General features: G+C 46.1%; 1 protein-coding gene across 2 annotated transcripts; it reads left to right on the forward strand.

Moving 5' to 3' along the window:
* Window positions 1-58: 58 nt before the first annotated feature.
* On the forward strand, window positions 59-15807 carry LOC133128009 (MAP kinase-interacting serine/threonine-protein kinase 2-like). 2 transcript variants are annotated; one of them, XM_061241193.1, is made up of 14 exons: window positions 59-188; window positions 733-929; window positions 1327-1414; window positions 1766-1867; window positions 2167-2264; window positions 4734-4813; window positions 5275-5348; window positions 5524-5628; window positions 5716-5771; window positions 5974-6069; window positions 10221-10415; window positions 10692-10856; window positions 11035-11075; window positions 11562-15807. In XM_061241193.1, the coding sequence occupies exons 2-14, from the start codon at window positions 879-881 to the stop codon at window positions 11839-11841; spliced, it is 1431 nt and encodes a 476-aa protein (XP_061097177.1). In that variant the 5' UTR covers window positions 59-188; window positions 733-878; the 3' UTR covers window positions 11842-15807. The 2 variants fall into 2 exon arrangements, with proteins under 2 accessions (XP_061097177.1, XP_061097176.1); XM_061241192.1 differs by having other exon boundaries at window positions 5524-5771.
* The last annotated feature ends 1480 nt before the right edge of the window (window positions 15808-17287 follow it).

A 17287-nucleotide genomic window follows, 5' to 3' on the forward strand; every position in this document is an offset into this window, starting at 1 on the left:
CAAGGGGGCTGGGTTAACTGCAGAGAAGTGGGTGGGAAATGGGATGAGAGGTTATATAAATGCTTTTCAGCAAGGCTGCGGCGTTTCCATAACTTTGAATCGTGTTCGCAATATTCACCGTCCTGCGGCTTTCAAGCAGTGGGTTGAACAAACGGCGTTAAGGCTGGAGCAACGCGGCTAGCAGCGGGGTGAGGATAAATATGTTCCTTCGAATAATTGGTAAACGTATGTAGCATATATCTTGCAAGCCTCGCCTCCAACTTTGCTAGTGTTTGACAGTCAGTGCGACAGAGAATGAAACCAAGTCCAGCAGCTAATTCGCTAACGTTAGCCAGTGTGCATTCGTAGAACATAATAGTATTATCAGGCTAGCTGGCTAACTAGCAAGATAACGGTATCATTTCTGCCTACAAGAGCGCCGAGATATGAAAGACGCTTGTAAAATAAAGTACTTAGCTGGCTAGCTATCGTTAGCCGTTTCAACTGAGCATTTCGAAGTTAGCTGACGCTTAGCGTAACTGGGTCGTTGGCTCTGGCTGTATACGCAAATACAGATGGTATCTTACTGCATCAAAACCAGTTGACTCGGTCGCGATGTTACACGTGTTTTAACGATGGTCCTTTGCATAATTATTTATCTAGCCAGCTAGCTATATTGTGGCTAGGCAGATATTTGGATGAAATGGTTGGTTACTGATTTGGGGTAACTTGATTTTGTTTTGATATCTGCAGGAATCCCGTTAAACCATCCCAAATATTTATCGTCCAGACGTCGCTGGGAAGATTTCTGCTGTCCCTCTGAAATCCGTTTTCGGAGCAAGTGCAGGTTTTGTCACCCACACCGCCGCTACAAAGAGACCCTAATACCAATAGACAAAATGGTTCAGAATAGAATTACCGAAATCACTGGATTTCACCGTTCCTTCAAGGTGAGTTTGTCCCTTTGCTGGTGTCTGCTTCTTGAGCTATGGAATCGTTTTCTATATTGTAGTAGTGGGTTAGCTAAAAAAAAAGCATCTAATCTGGTAGGTTAGCCGTGTGATTCATGTACCAGAATTTGTTAGAGCGTTAGCTGAAACGTTAGTTGCCCGGATGAACTTTAGGGTATATTATGAAGAGATGTTTTGTCTTGGAATATTCTTGGAATATATTTAAGTGTAAATCAGACCCCCAAAGTAATCATTTGTAGGTTTTTGTACAGTCGGAAGTGAAATTGCAATGTAATTCTCAATGGTACAGTTGTGATTGTGTGTTTATTGTCGAAGGAGTGATTGCTTTGAAGGGAGTTATTCATTTCAGCACATTAAGCACTCACTATCTTTTTAGGGTCAAAACCCTTTTGAGTCTGAATTCTCCAAAACCGGCTCCCATCTCCTTGAATCAGCCTTCAGATTTGACTGCCCCATGAGACCTGGTTAGTGCATCGCTCTTTGCTTTAGAAGTTTTATTTATAAACAGCAGTTGATATGGGTATCCTACATGTGGCATGGGCTGGTGCCAGAGTCTGGTATTGTGTGACATGGTTCAGTAGTGGGTGTGATCTTTCACTGGTTTCATGTTTTTCACCATGGGTGTTTCACAGAAGCTCATCAGTTATCAGTTTAGACAAACCAACCCAGTTCAGGCATTCCACTTAAGACTGTCAGCCACTGACATCATGGACAGCTTTTTGTGTGTGAGGGGTTTGATTGCTTTTGTAAAGTAACACTTGACCTCCTTTAAGCTTTTTGTCAGCAACTCATCAATTTTCCTTTTTTGTGTGAAGACATGCCATCCAGCCAGCCTATTGACATCCCAGACGCCAAGAAGCGAAACAAGAAGAAGAAGCGGTGCAGGGCCACCGACAGCTTCTCTGGACGATTCGAAGGCAAGTCCTATTCCCCAAAATAAAATGCAATTCCCCCAAACTCCCAGGTTTATAGTCTGCTATTGCCTATGAATGTGCAGCGTTAAACCATGTTATAAAAGCAGTAAGCAATTGTGAGAAGCTGTTTGCAAGGTGTTTGGGGGTAGCTTGTGTCTTGCAACCCTCTATTATACCTCTCCATGATACTGTCCAGATATAATGCTTATTGTGTAGCCCATATGTTCTGAGGCTCGGATACACCTGCCGCCAGCATAACACACAGAGCCTACTTTCTAATGGTGTTTTCTGTTTTCTTTCAGATGTGTACAGGTTACACGAGGAAGTTCTGGGAGAAGGGGCCTATGCCAGGGTCCAGACCTGCATTAACCTCATCACCAACAAAGAATATGCTGTTAAGGTAAGAGCCCCTTACGTTTTCTCGGTTACAGAATTTAAACCACGGCTCCATCTCTGAAAAAGTTGACATAATATCTGATCTTGTGCCTAAATGTGTTTAAAGTCTGGCACTAGTTTTAAGTGTTTACTTTCAAGTGATGTAATCTTCAAGGTGATCTGCAATGTTTTGTATTGACTTCAAAGCTATAGAAGGTCGCCAGTTTTATCTCCCAAGGCTTTGTAAGTCAGGTTCTTATCAGCTAGCCTGTACGTTTCCCGGTAGTTGAAGCAGAATGTTACAGTAGGTGGCTAATCGCATTGGCAAGAGTGTGTTGAAAATTTACATGAGGGTGTAAGACCACGGTCTTGACACGTGCTGTACAGCCTTACCAACTGTATTTGGGCTTAAGTCTGTTGTTGATATGATGCAATATTTTGTAACCCTGCTTAGGGGGAGTTATATTTCCTTGAAGCGAACCTCATGGTGTGACACATGGCCTTAAAGGGTCTGCGTGCCTGTAGTTTTGGACACAACAGAATTGTAAAGCAGGGCATCTTATGCAGAAGGATTGATGAATACTGCTTATTCCAATTGGGTTTTTTCCTTTTAGTTTCAGCCTTATTTATAGTTGAGTGTGCGAGCATGTGCTCGTGCGTGTATTTGGGGCCTTGTTGTTCTGCTGCAGCATGTATGCACGGTGCTAGCTCAGCACAGAAACTTCCTTCATAAATATCAGCCGCCCTTGTTTGCCAGCCAATCAGATTGAAGGGGCGGCGGTCTCCGCCCCCGTCATCACTCATTCGATGGGAGGGCCTCGAGTGGCGGGAACAGTATGTCCTGGTAGCCGTGCCAGAACACAAAGCTAGACAGAAGAGGAAAAACAGCTCATGACCAGGGGTGTATACGTAGCATACATATCTACGCTTTATCCTACTGCGTGAAATTGGATAGGGATTTATACAGCGGCCATTTTGAATTCCTGGTATCTTGACTGTACATGCCTAAAGCCTTTTAGGAATTATGAAATCTGTTTTTCAGCAAGCTAAGTGATTTAATGCAAATTTGTGCAGTACTTCTCAGAACGAATAATGTTGTCAGGAGGAGCTGCAAACAACTTCAATCAGTTTGAGCAATTTTTCCGGTCAGGCTTCAAATTAGTCTTGATTTATATGTGGCCTTCAATTATATATGTGTTGTGTAGTGAAACTGAGCAACAATTGTTGACTCCAAGGTCGCCAACTGGGTCATGGGGATTATGGGTGGTCGGGGAAAGTGTGTGTGTGTGTGTGTGTGTGTGTGTGTGTGTGTGTGTGTGTGTGTGTGTGTGAGAAGGTGGGCAGCGGGGTGGTCTGAGGAGGTTTGGTCAGACTGGATAGGGAGCAGATGTCCTGATCTCCCCTCCCCTCGTGTCAGTCTGAACAAAAGCCAAAAACAAAACTGGCCGTAGTGAGGCACCCGACACCGTGCATTCCAGTGGCGGCTCACAACTGTGTGTACACAGAGCTACGCAGGGGCAGGACAACTCGCAACTCTGCTTCTTTATTATATTGCGCAATGTTCTATTTTTTAATGGAAAATGTATAATGCACAGGCATGCATGCGTGCAAGGATACAGACCTTGTGCGTACACACCCACCCACCCACCCACGCACACAAGCGCACACAGCAGAGCAATAGCAGTAGTGGTCGTAGTAGAATAGCGGTAGCGATACAGTAGCGGTAGAATCACGATCGCTGTATAATAGCGCTAGCCGCGGAGCAGTGCTAGCCGCAGAATGCTGATTCAGACGTGGCTCTGAGTCGCTCTGCAGTCAGAGACACCATGTCCCTGTGCGGGTCCCAGCTAGCACCCAACGGGCTGCTTTCAATGGCATTGCTAATCCAGCTTGCAGGCAGGGCCAGGAACCCACTTCAGACAATGGGGGGGTTTACAGAAAGGGAGCCGCACCAATGTGCAAGGCTGCGACTTTCCAATTGTTCCCGGTTCGGCAGGCGCCCTTGACTTTGTCGCGGGCCACTGGCTCCACACAAAGCTCCGAACTAGACTGTACGAGTGATAGCAATGCCCCAGCCTCTCGTTTATGTTACTGGCGGTAGTAGCAGGAGTATTGTCCTTCAGTATTCAAGGTTTTTCCCCTTCTGCTGTAGGGAAATGTTGTTTGACATAAGCTCTTTAAGCCTTCAAAAAGTGTTCTGGACCAGAGTCCCAGTTTCCTGTCAGGAAATCCAGCAGTTTAAAGTGGGTCAGCCAGAATAGCTGCCCTTGTGTTCAGTTCCCGTTTTGGGAACAACTGGCACACAACAGTTTTACTGAAGCCTGAGGATAATTGGCCACATTTTATTGTTGTGAAGCCTCAAACCCATTAAATCTATCCACCCCGCTCGGTGTCGGTGTCCGACACGGCGGTACCTGCTGCAGTTGCACAAAGCCTTCAGCTTTGCCACCGCGCCCTGGCTCTCGAGTCTGAAGTCCCTGTTCTTGCTTTTCAGATCATCGAGAAGAGGCCGGGGCACAGCCGAAGCCGCGTCTTCAGGGAGGTGGAGATGCTTTACCAGTGCCAGGGTCACAGGTACGACGGCTAACGTGCTAAATGTGCTACATCAGTCATAAACGATTTCTAATGGCTGTTATGCATGTCCCTGTTGCATAACGCATGCCAAAGGTCTTTATTTCAAGTAGCTGATGAATGCCTTGTAATTGCCGTAATCCACATACGCCCAGAATTTGTTTCGCTTTTAAGTTACTCAAGTGGGAAGATGGCCAGGGTTGTGTGGAACAGCCTTGAATGAGCACTGGAAAGGATGTTTGTCATTCGATGCAATGGCGTGTACGTGACTGACGTACTGTACCCCAACATTTGAGAGCCTGGTCTTCACGTGGCCATATCTATATAAAGACCCTGGCCAGCATCTCAGAATAATCTATGTGCTGCTTGGCTTGCACTGCAGACATAGAGCACACGTATGGCAAGCTTAATAGCTGGAGTTGGATTTTCTTCGCCTGACACCTGCCTCTTTTCCCCCGCTGTAGAAATATTCTGGAACTCGTAGAGTTTTTTGAGGAGGAGGAGAAGTTTTACCTGGTGTTTGAGAAACTCAGGGGAGGTAAGTGTCCATAACAAATTAAAAAAAGTTTTTTCAAACGTTAAGCCTATTGGATTAGATCGATAAATTGGCTGAGCGCTAAACTTGACATCCAACGTGTAAAAGTTTGATTATCGTTTCTCGGGTCAGGTCGCAAGCGATTCTTAAACAGTATGCGTTTCTGTGCTTCCGGAAGGTTCTGTCCTGACGCACATCCATAAGAGGCGGCATTTCAGCGAGCAGGAGGCCAGCGTGGTGGTGCAGGAAATCGCCAGCGCTCTCGACTTCCTGCACAACAAAGGTCAGCAGCTTTCCCTTAGAGCCGCGCTTGAGCCACTCCCTCTCCGAAGGCATCGGTTTCCCCTTACCGTTTGCTCTTTTTTGGCAGGTATGGCGCACAGAGACCTCAAGCCCGAGAACATCTTGTGTGAGCACGGCGACAGGGTGAGTGGAATGGGACATGTGATAGTCATGGGGTGCCTGGCCAGATCAGAATTATATTTCACGCTCTTCGGCAAGATGCGAATATGCAATCAAAGACGAGCTGCAGTTGCAACATAAATTGTCAGGGCAGCCCGTGGTGATGGGGCTGACCTCGAACGCTTGATTTGACGTCAATTCTTCCTTCTCTTTCGCCTTCACGCAGATCTCGCCTGTGAAGATCTGTGATTTTGACCTGGGGAGTGGCATTAAACTGAACAGCGATAGCTCGCCCATCTCCACCCCAGAGCTCCTCACCCCGGTAAGTGTCTCTGTGTGTCTCTGTGTGTCTCTGTGTGTCTCTGTGTGTCTCTGTGTGTCTCTGTGTGTCCCGAAGGTCTCCACTGCATTTCTCACTGCAATCCTATGTTAATTTCAAATTGTCTCTGCAGAGCCAGTACTTTCAGTTGCCTGAACATTATATGTTAAATGGCTTTTTCCGTTGTAGCTGATATTGATGGTTGGGTCTAATATGCCAGCTGCAGTGTTGCCACCTGACTGATTGCTGTACTCATGGCAGTTTCTGTGGCCTATCACAGCATGAAACCTTCAGTCATGACTGACCATCCCACAGAAATGTAGCACGCACACTGTGTGGCTCTGACGTCTGAAATGCCGCAAGAAACCTGCAGCTCGTATCTGTTGCGGGGAAGCTTTATAGTGGGAAGTGCAGAATGTTATACGGAATGTTCTAGAAAGCGACACGGAGCGTAAAGCCCGGACCCAATATCACGGGTTACTTGCGGCCAGAGACCCCTCTCTCCAGGAGATAAGACGGGCATGTTTACAGGGCCTCTTATCAGGGAGAGCTGGCCAATGTAGTTCAGGGCTTGGCTGCTGTCTCTCGAGGGACACTCTCCCATTGGCTCACCGCGGAAAACCTGCCAGGATCAAAGGCGGCGTTTCTGTAGGGATCACTCGTGCCGCTGAAAACAATATAACGTTAATTTTCATTCGCTCTGCAGCAGTTTGCGATTCAGATATCACACCGAGTGCTGCCCGTCAGGGACACGGCGAGACTTGAAAAACTGAAATTGGGGGGGGGGGGGGGGTTTGGCGGGGGAAAAAGGTGAAATCTGCTTTCCAATAACGCAGCGCCAACCGATTTGGGTTACGCAATGCTGCAGCTCTCTTGCTGGTGAAAAGTTCCTGTGTTTGCCTTACAACCCCCACCCTCTCTGTGTGCTTCGGTTGATTACCGTGAATAAGCTGAGCGGGCGCACATTTTCTCCCTACCCAAGCATGCGTCTGCCCATCTCTCAACCGAGGCATGCGGAGAGGGCGGGGGTTATAATGTAAACGCAGGAATTTTTCTCAAATAAAAGAGCATTGCATAACCAAAACTAGTCCGCCCAGCTTTCTTGGAAAGTTCTGGGTATTGAGGGCGGTGAAGGGTAAGGTTCTCTTGTGTTTGTGTTTAATCTGTTCATCCGTTTGAGGGTTTGGAGACTATTGGTGTCATCTGAAAACAAGCAGACCACTGCAGTCGCCTTGCCCAATGAGACAATAGTGCCTCATCTGGCACCAGCCAGTTAACCCTGGTTATATTAAACATTTGTAAGATAGTAGGCAGTAGGTACTGCTGGAAAGTTTCCTGTTTCAATGAATTTAAGGTGTGGAATTTTTTTTCTTGTTGCAGTTTTGCTTAGGGGTATAAATGTAAATGTGTGGAAGTAGGTTTTTGAATGTGTGTTTCTCTAGGCCATATTGCTTTTTTGAAAGTGCGCCTTCTTTGCATTATATTGCTTTGTGAATTTAATTAATTTGAGTTACTACAGCAAATATTTTTGAGTTGACCTCAAAAGGGCCCAGTCGAGAACAGACGCTCATTCACCCCACAGCCTTTGAGGAATGAACAGGGAGCTTTTCCCCTTAGCAGGTCATGCGTTCCAGTCAAATAGCTGCCTGAGGGTCAGACAGCATAGGCTTGAAGAGTAGGTTTTCTAGTCCGTGTTTCCAGAACTCCATTGCTGTGACATACCGGTTGTGATTGTTACATCAGCATTAGCACGTTTTGTTAAGAACATTCTAGTTGCCTATTTGCACTCTTACACCTTAAATGGTTAACGCAGAAACCGACGGCAAGATTTCCCTGCCATGCCTCTGAGAACTTCCCTCCCCTATCCACCCGCCCCACGGCTTTAAAATCCACCACGGCCGACCTGCTTTCCAGCCATTTGTTGCAGACTAGTGGCTTTAATGGCCGTCTCTGTGACTGCCCGCTTTCTCTCCTGTTTTGAGAATGTATGTATTCCCCGCCGCCCTCCCTTCTGTTATGTTACACAGACGGATCGGCTAATCCACTCGGGCCCTCCCCCGCCTAGCAACTGCTTTCTGATAGGCCGGATCGGCAGGAGGGTGCGTGGGGTGGGGTGCTCTCGTCCAGACCTGCCCAAGCGCCCTGCTGCTGTTTGTCCACGGCTTAGTCATGCTTATCGGATTTTAGCATTTATTTATGTAAAAAAAACCAAAAAAAACCCCTTAATTATTATGCAGTGCAGATCGTGGTATAATTTCTGTACTTTTCTGTACTCCAGCACTTGGGATTTGAAATGAAGCAATGATCATGAGGTCAAAATGCAGATTGTCACCTTTCATTTGAGGGTTTTTACATCCATATCAGGCCATCCGTGTAGGAATTGCATCCCACTTCATACACAGTCCCCTCCATTTTAAGTACCTAGTCTTGAGTCTTGTGGTTTTATTGACATTAGACCACTCACATTAGTGTTTTTAAAGGCGCCACTGTGGTTGCTATGGCGGTATTGATAGTACATTCTGGGAAAAAACGTGGGGAAAGGAGCACCAGCCAGGAAAGCCCTGGGCGTCGCCGAATCGGCCTGCTTCACCCGTAACCCCTCCGGGCCGCGGGGCAGGATTCGGCGGCTGGCTGACGCAAGGCTGCTGTAAGCTTGCGCTCGTGACGCTGCGCCTTACAGCGCCTCGGGACGCGGCTCTGCCTTCACCCGCCGCACACGGCACCGACCTGCCGTCTGGCCCCGCCCGATCGGCGTGTCCCCGGGGCATTAAGCTTGAATGTATGCGCTTTTTTAAACGGAAACTAACGCCGTTTAGAGACGTGTTTGTTGAGTCTGCTGACTGTAAGCTGTGAGGTCGCTTTTATTTGTAGGCTGGCTATAGGCTGTATTTGAGTGCAGGCTAATTTTATGCTGCGATTTCTAGCATGTGGGCTAGCTTTATTCTGTAATGTGGAGGATGTAGGTTAGCTTTATTCTGTAATTTGTAGGATGTAGGCTAGCTTCTTTCTGTAATGTGTAGGATGTTGGCTAGCTTCATTCTGTAATGTGGAGGATGTAGGCTAGTTTAGTAGTGAAACCGTCATCTTGGTTGGCTCAATTGCACCAGCCAAGATCAGTTGAGTGCAGAAAAGTATTTGAATCCAAAGCAATTATGTATTTGAGCCAGGTCTGGCCCAACATCACAGGTTCAGTTTGAAGTGTCCTTCCACAGCAGTTTATCGCTGTTTAGCCATTAGCAGCTTTCACACAGCCATCGTTCTGGGCGCCCCTTGTCCAAGTAATGTTCTCTACAGTAAACACTGTAGAGTGCTGTTTAAATCGCAGCTCTAGCATCTCTGTAAATCTGCAGTAAATCCCCAGACGCAGGATGTAAATGCACCAGAGCTGATTAGAGCTCCCCCTCCCAGGGGGGCTCGTGTGGAAGAGCGCAGTGAATGAGTAACAGGCGGGTTCAACCTATCCCCCCTGAACCGCTGACCCACTTTGGCCTCCAGTGTTTTTCCACTGCCCTGAAATATTAGTGTGTGTGTTTCTCTGAGTGCGCACTTCTGTGTGTGTGTGTGTGTATTTCTGTATATATATGTGCGCTTCTGTGTGTGTGTGTCCTTTTTGTCTGTTTTTCCGTGTGTGTGTTTGTGCATGTTACATAACTGCTTGGCGGTTGTCCAGCCTCTGTGATTTGCTGCCTTTCTGAGGCAGTCTATCCTCTTCCGTGTCGGCCAACCGTTTGGCCTAATTTTCCACGTGATGCAGTTAATGGCAGTTTAGCTGCTGACATGACAGAGCAGTGGAACCGGTTCAGTCCTCGGCGTTTAACTGTGTCACATCTGTCCGCTGTTTAACTGTAACGTCTGGCTGCAGAGAGTGAGGAAGGGAGGGGGTTTATGTGCTCCTGGTGCATCTGAACGCTGTGGCTCTGAGTAGATTATCCCTTTCTCCACGCTCCCGTAGATCTGATGGCCCCATGATTCTTGTAATGCAATGTTCTCTGGGTCATCGGTGCCTTCTGACTTCTGGCTTTGGTGGTTCCCTTTGGCATGTGTTTGCACGTGTGTTTGTATTTCTGCGTGCAGTTAGCTTCGGAGTGCAGTTAGGTGGCTAACGTCTCTCTCTCTCTCTCTCCTCTCCTCCTCCCTCCCCCATTCTGCCACAGTGTGGCTCGGCCGAGTACATGGCCCCAGAGGTGGTGGAGGCGTTCAGCGAGGAGGCCAGCATGTACGATAAGCGCTGTGACCTGTGGAGCCTGGGCGTCATCCTCTACATCATGCTGAGCGGGTACCCGCCCTTCGTGGGCCGCTGCGGCAGCAACTGCGGCTGGGAGTGGGGCGAGCCCTGCACCGCCTGCCAGGTAACAACACCTCACCCGTATTACGGTCCTTATTCAGCTGACGCTTTCAGTTGATTAGACTAAGCAGAGGACAGTCCCTTCCTCTGGAGCAATGTGGGGTTAAGGGCCTTGCTCAAAGACCCACTAGTTGCGTGAACCACCAACCCTCCGGGTCCCAGTGATGTATCTTAGGCACTAGGCTACAGGATGCCCCTGCCCCCTCTATCCATGGTAGCTTTGCTTCGGCCGTCCGTCGGATACGCCTAACGAACCCCCCTTCCTCGCGTCCTTCTGCAGAACATGCTGTTCGAGAGCATTCAGGAAGGGAAGTACGAGTTCCCAGAGAAGGACTGGGCCCACATCTCATCTGGTGCCAAAGACCTCATCTCCAAACTGCTAGTGCGGGATGCCAAAAACCGCCTCAGCGCCTCTCAGGTTCTGGAGCACCCGTGGGTGAAGGGGGTAAGCCTCTCCTCTGTTTGGATCTCTCGTGTTTATAATAATAATACTTTGTTATTTCTCTTATTGGCTTAAACCACTGACCTTCCAGGTCCCAGTCATGTACCTTAGCCACTTGCAAGAATGTTGTGGTTTGTCTCCCCCTGACTTACTGTTAATTATTTCTCCTCTTTTTTTGTAGTGTGCTCCCAACACCCTCTCCACATCCAACTTACTTCAGAGGTAAGCACATGAGCTTTGTGTATCAGTAATGACTCATAGTCTGTATAGCAGGTATCAGTAACTTGTGTTCTTGTTACATTGGGGGTCCAACCAGGGCTGGATTTGGATTTGAGTTGATGATCCCTGCTGTATAGCCTAATTTATACTTTGTCATGTGAGACACTTTGAAGTGAGACACTTAGTTGATTATGATTAGTTTATGACAGTGTCGAGTTCTCATTACCATAGAGACAACAGAGCCCTCCCCGCGGCTCTTAGCTGAAGGTTAAGGGCGAACGTTTCTCACGCGGCCCTTGTTATTGAAATGGTGTCCTACAAAGTGTAAATTGGGCTTGTTATGGAAGAGCTCAGCTGCTGCAGGTCTTGCTGCCTTGAGCTTACTTACCGGATAGTGCTCGGCCTTTGGCATTCAGGACTGGGTGAACGCTTGTGGCATCCTCTCTGACCCCTCCTCTCCCTCTCTCTCCCTCCCTCTACCTCCCTCAGGAACAGCAGTGCCAAGGACCTGACGTTCTTCGCGGGGCAGGCGGTGGCCATGAACCGGCAGCTGGCCGAGCGAGAGGTGGAGACGGAGGAGGAGGAGCAGCAGCAGCACCGCCCCCTGGTGGTGACAGCCAGCTCCTGCACCATGCGCCTCTCCCCGCCTTCCAACTCCAAGCTGGCCAAGCGGAGGCAGAGGAGCAGCCTCCTGAAAGGAGCCCCGGTCTCCGCCTCCGAGCTCCATCAGCTCCTGGCTCCACTGGTCGTCGTCGGGGACTGTTCATGAGAGGCCAGCTCCACCTCTCCCCCCCCACCAACCTACATAGTCTCTCTTACCCCCTCCTTTTTCCAGACTAGAGCTCAGTCTGGCCCCTCTAACCCCCTCCACCAGCCACCAGCAGTCTGCTGTCTTCACGGTTCTTAACCAGCACATCAGCCTGCACTGAGAAACACTGAAGGGAGGGGCGGGTTATTTAATTCTCTTTTCTGCGCTATTGAAGGCCGGGGGGGGGAAATGAATGCGAGCTCATACACCAAAGGACTACCTGTCGCGCTGCTTCCACGTGTTCTAACTGGATCCACTGTGAATTTTATTTTTAAGGGAGAGGGAGAAATTGAATCTCGCAAAACCTTCAGGAACGCTCTCACTTGTACGTACGTGCATGGACTCCCATACAGTCACATACACTCTTATGCAATCACTAGGATGAAGGAGTACCTTTTTGGCCTTGATTCAGCAGGGAATTTTGGGTGGCTGGCTGGCCGGCAATGTCACCTACCCGTGCCATTGTGTTGCTGGGATCTTCTGAGTGCGCAGATTCCTACGGCTAAATTCCTTACCCAGAATTGGCAGTTGACTTTCTGGGGTTTTATTTATATTATTGAAATTTTAGTCTGTGTTTTTGAACGGCCCAGGCTGTTTTTATGTGCAACGAAAGTCATATTGAATGTTTCCAGAAGTTTCTGACCAAATTGGCTGCTGGTGTAAAGCTGGTATCGGGCCATTCTGGTCTAAAGCGGGGAAAAAAACAGTTTGTGCAGCATTTTCCCAGAAGTGAACATATTCATTTTGTTAGCTTTTATTCAAATATGAATGTAAATTATGAATTTTTTAATCATGGCAGTTGCATGTTGCATGCCCCCAGGGAAAATTTCTTAAGAAGTAAGATCATTTCTGAAGAATAATTGAATAATATCATCTTTATATATTACCCGATTATTTCTTAGTTCTTCAGAATTCCCCCAAAAGCTTTTGCAATTTCACTAGGTCAGAAACCTCTTTAAATATCTGATATCCTGTATGGACACAAGGAACTGCCTGCACCTATCAAAACCAAACACTAAAACAACAACAATAATAATAATAAAATAATAATAATAATAATAATAATAATAATAATGGAACATCCCATAGTAAACTATCCAAAGAGTGAAATAACGTTATGCTTTTCTTCCAACGGAGAAAGGCCGCAACAGAAAATGGGACATGAAGTGAATTAAAGCATTAACTCGAGCCTGCTTTCCCGAGTCTTCATAGGCTATTGACAGCCCTGGCCGTCTGTTTACAGAAGACTCGATGCGCAAGCTCGACGCCTAGGAAGCCATTGCGCTGACCCCAGCGCTCCCCCTCAGAACACCCCAGCAGCGGTCAAGCCTCGACACAAGCACATTTTCACACAAACTGCATTTTTTCCGCTCTCGAAAACTTGAGCGAATTCTCGGCGCACCGGGTATACGGCTCCCAGGAAAAGAGTGTTGGAACCGGCGAGTCTTTCCTGTGATAGAACTCATCGTTCGTTTCGTTTTGCCGCGGACGCTTCTGCAGGCAATGTAAGACCTGCGAGCCATTTGAACACATCCTAGGGTATTGAGTCGAAAGACGATGTGTTGTGTCTCCCCCCCCCCCCCCCCCCATATAGCTGGAAATGAGACGGGGAAAAAAAGGCAATCGCAAACTATTTATTTAAAGCTACTGTATTGCCGATGCAGTCCATGACTTTGGGATGGTTTATCCGTCATGGCAGTGCTTGTCGATAGCGCACAAAGAAAGGCCAGCATATTCTGCTGAATGTCTGAAATTTGTCTTAAGTGTTCATGAGCCCCAGATGTAAAATTCAGCCGGGAGACGGGGGGCTCTTGTTTTAATTTACATCTTTCTGCAGCTTGTAAGCAGTGCACTGAACAGTGTTATGGAAAAGAAAGCTCTGATCGGACAATTGAATTGTCCTATCAGAGCTCTTGTTTCTTAGGAAGAGCACATTATTCTTAAGTGAGGGGGTGTTTCACAGGCCCCGTTTGCCTGTTATCCAGGACCAAATTGCATTTGGACCAAGTCGTGGGCCAAGAATTGTTTTTAGTTTTAGATCGGGGCTGATTTCAGTGAAATAACCCCCTGAGCGCCCCCCCCCCCCAAACGTACGCACAGCTCTATAGCGAAGTCTAAAAAGGGTCTGATTGGTCGAATTTTGGAGAATTCCTGCATTAAGGAAACTAAATTCTCAGACCGAAAAATAACTAGGGTATTGGCAGCAAGAGAAAAATGTATAGAAATTGCATTCCAGGAAAGACTCCAAGGAAGATAATTGGATGACTACAAAAGCTTTTTCTTTTGTTTGTAAGAGAAATGTTTACCTTTATATTGTCTGTGGTTAACTCCAAGTCGAATTCAAACTGTGCCACACTGCTGGGTTTTTTTTTTTTTTTTTTTGGTTGTTTATTAAGCTTTTTATTTTTTACTTTTATTCTGAAGCCAATGCTATTGTGTAATTGTTCGGGTGGAAGACCGGATGTTATTTTCCTTTTTTTTTTTTTAAAGTTGTTGGTTTTAAATGGTTCATGTTGTTGAACTGCATTATGGGGCTGTGAAGCATTGCTTAGTTTGTGAGACAGGCAGAGAAAGAAATTTAAACTTTATATATAAAAACGCCCAAAAAAAAAATCTACAAAAAAAAACGTTAACGCTAAAATCTCAAAGGCAAATCGTTGGTTTTACTATGATTTTAAGTGGAAGAATGTGGGCAGTTATCTTTGGACAACAGTTTTCTTGTTTCAATGCGACACCACAGAGCATTCAAGTTAGTCATATTTGGGATCATATTTTTGGTCATCATGAAATCCTTTGTGGTTGTGGCTCAAGTGTCTTTCGGGCTCACTGAGGAGTTAAAATATTTTCCCAAGCACACTATTCTGACTAGCGGTGGCATCACCGGTGTTTAGGGGTGGAGCATGAAATGAAGATGCTGCCCTTTCTTGTGTTGAAAAGGAGCGGTAGGATGCCAATTGCTTACTTTTTTTGCAACCTTTATACAGGTGCATCTTTGAGTTGTTTATGTCTTATAGTAAGACTTTTCTGAAGTACATATGCGCACGCGTTTCCTCGTTTTCCGGAAACTACCTTGTAAGCGAACTAAAATCCAGGCGGCCCCAAAATCAGACGGAAAAAAAGCACAAGCTGGGTTATTTGGTCTTTGGTTGTTTTTAGTTAAAAATGATTATTTTTGTAGTCACAAATTTAATATTAACACCCCCAGTCACTTACAAGGGAGTACTTTGGTGTTTATTTTATGATAAACTATAGAGGCTCCCCCTGCTGTACTTTAATTTATTTTGGTCCAAATCATTTGCTGAAGCAGGGATATAACTGGTGAGGAAGGCTGTATTAATAGGTGACGGACTATATTGTATTTCCTTATATGTAGCTGGGCTCAGTTAAAGCGAATGATTTAGCAGAATGTAAAATGCAGGGGAATTTATAAGTGTGGCAGCCCTTTTGCAGGGCAGGGTTTTAGTTGGTCACCCCAAATAAAGAACTGTGCCCCTCTCACCTTGTGCAGATCAGCTGGGATTTCAACTGAAATATTTCATAGCTTTTCAAACCTTTCTATAACTATGATCAAATCTGGACAGAGAATGTTTTTTTTGTTTTTTTTCTTTTAATGTGATGCCTGTCTGTATTTCCCTATTGTCTGAGGCTTGCCCTTCTTCAGATGTGAAATGCCCCCCTTTTGTGTCTAGCTCTGTTGCTATATCCCCACTACCTCTACACCCCCAATTTCCAACGGCATCCATTATGCAGAAATTGGTGAAGGAAATGTAACTTATAATGCCTAACTCACAGCGATTCAACAAGCACTTTACTGTACCGCGTGACTGACGGCAGGTCACTCCAAGCTAAATTTCTTAAGACCGCTGTTGCCAGAATTTTGTATTGTATTTTTCTGAGACTTTAAATAAAAAAGGCTTTGAACCACCACTACCTGGTTTGTTTTCATTTTTATTTTTAATTTTATTTATTTATTTTTTCCCCTCCCCTGGAAACATTTGGGAGTTTCACACGCTCGTGCCTTCGGTGATAAGGGCTTCCAGGTTTGGATATTATCAAAACCTGGAAACCTGCCGTTTTTTCTATGCTGACAAGTTTTCTCGGAAGGTGGCTGGAAACATGCCTGCTTACTTAAGCAATTGATTTACTTGAATGCTAACCGCTGATCGTCGTGCGCCAATCCGGTAACTGAAGCGACTCAGGTGAGCTGAAAGCTAATCTTCAAGGCAACTGATAATGTTTATTATTTCTGAAAAATAATATCTCTTGAAAGTGTGCCCCAAGGAACAGAGCTAAGCAGATACATTCAGGGCAATGTACAATGCCCCCTACACATAGTCGCCAAAATGGTTTCTACGAAGTTCGCCAATAAATAAAGCAATAGTGTAAATGAGTATTCTTGGCGTTGTTTCTTAAAACGGTTTCATAGATGTAATCCCTGTCAGATAAATCTACAAGGCCCAAGTCCTTATCTTTTTTGTTTTCCTGCCACTTGAAACTGTACTTCCCTCTGGGGCAGAGGTGCACAACAAGGGCCGAACCGCTTCAGGATGTTGTGCCAACTTCTGCTCTTCATAATTTAATTGGCTAAATAATGTCTTGGTCAGACATTTGTATATGCACCTGCTAGTGCTGTAGACTGCAAGTGTATCCTAAATATTTTAATCTGCTCAAGTACAGGAGTGAACCAGCATAACTAGAGCTGTCAGAAAAATACATTAAGCTAATTGGTTAGAACAAAAACCAGCTGGCAGGCCGGCCCCCCAGGACCGGAGTTGTGCACCCCTGCTCTAGGGTCTTACAGCGCACTAGTCCCTGGTTCTGGGTATGCACTTTGTTGTACGTCGCTCTGGATAAGCGCATCTGCCAAATGCCAATAATGTAATGTAAATATGTGTTTGGGTTTAAGTGGAAAATGACGTGTCACTGTAAAACTGATGCAACCTGCTGTAAGGGCTGGGACCCTGCCTACCTGGAGATTTCAGGCGCAACGGCATTCCTTTCCGATGTGTGTGCTCGTGTGTGGGCGAGCATGAGAGAAGGGTGTGTGCATATTGCACACCTGTTTGTATATCGCCATCCTGTGGTGAGAATTGTAGTAATTCAGAGCAGTCTAATTCACATTCAGGGCACACTGCAACTGTACAAAAATGACTAAAATATCAAGTTAATACTAACTCTGATATGGAAATAAGCAATCTGATTAAAAAATAAGATCTAGAGTAGGAGGACAAAGGAAACCAGATTAAAGACAACTTGACATGTATTCAGAGTATCACATGCATACAGTTATGATATACAGTGCAGTGAAAGTTTTTGCCACCTTCTGGATTTTTTCTATCATTGCATTATTTGTCACACTGGATGGTTTCAGATCTTTATACAAAATTGAATATTAGACTAAGGGAAC

The sequence above is a fragment of the Conger conger genome, chromosome 5, assembly GCF_963514075.1.
Source record: "Conger conger chromosome 5, fConCon1.1, whole genome shotgun sequence".
In the NCBI taxonomy this organism is placed as follows: domain Eukaryota; kingdom Metazoa; phylum Chordata; class Actinopteri; order Anguilliformes; family Congridae; genus Conger; species Conger conger.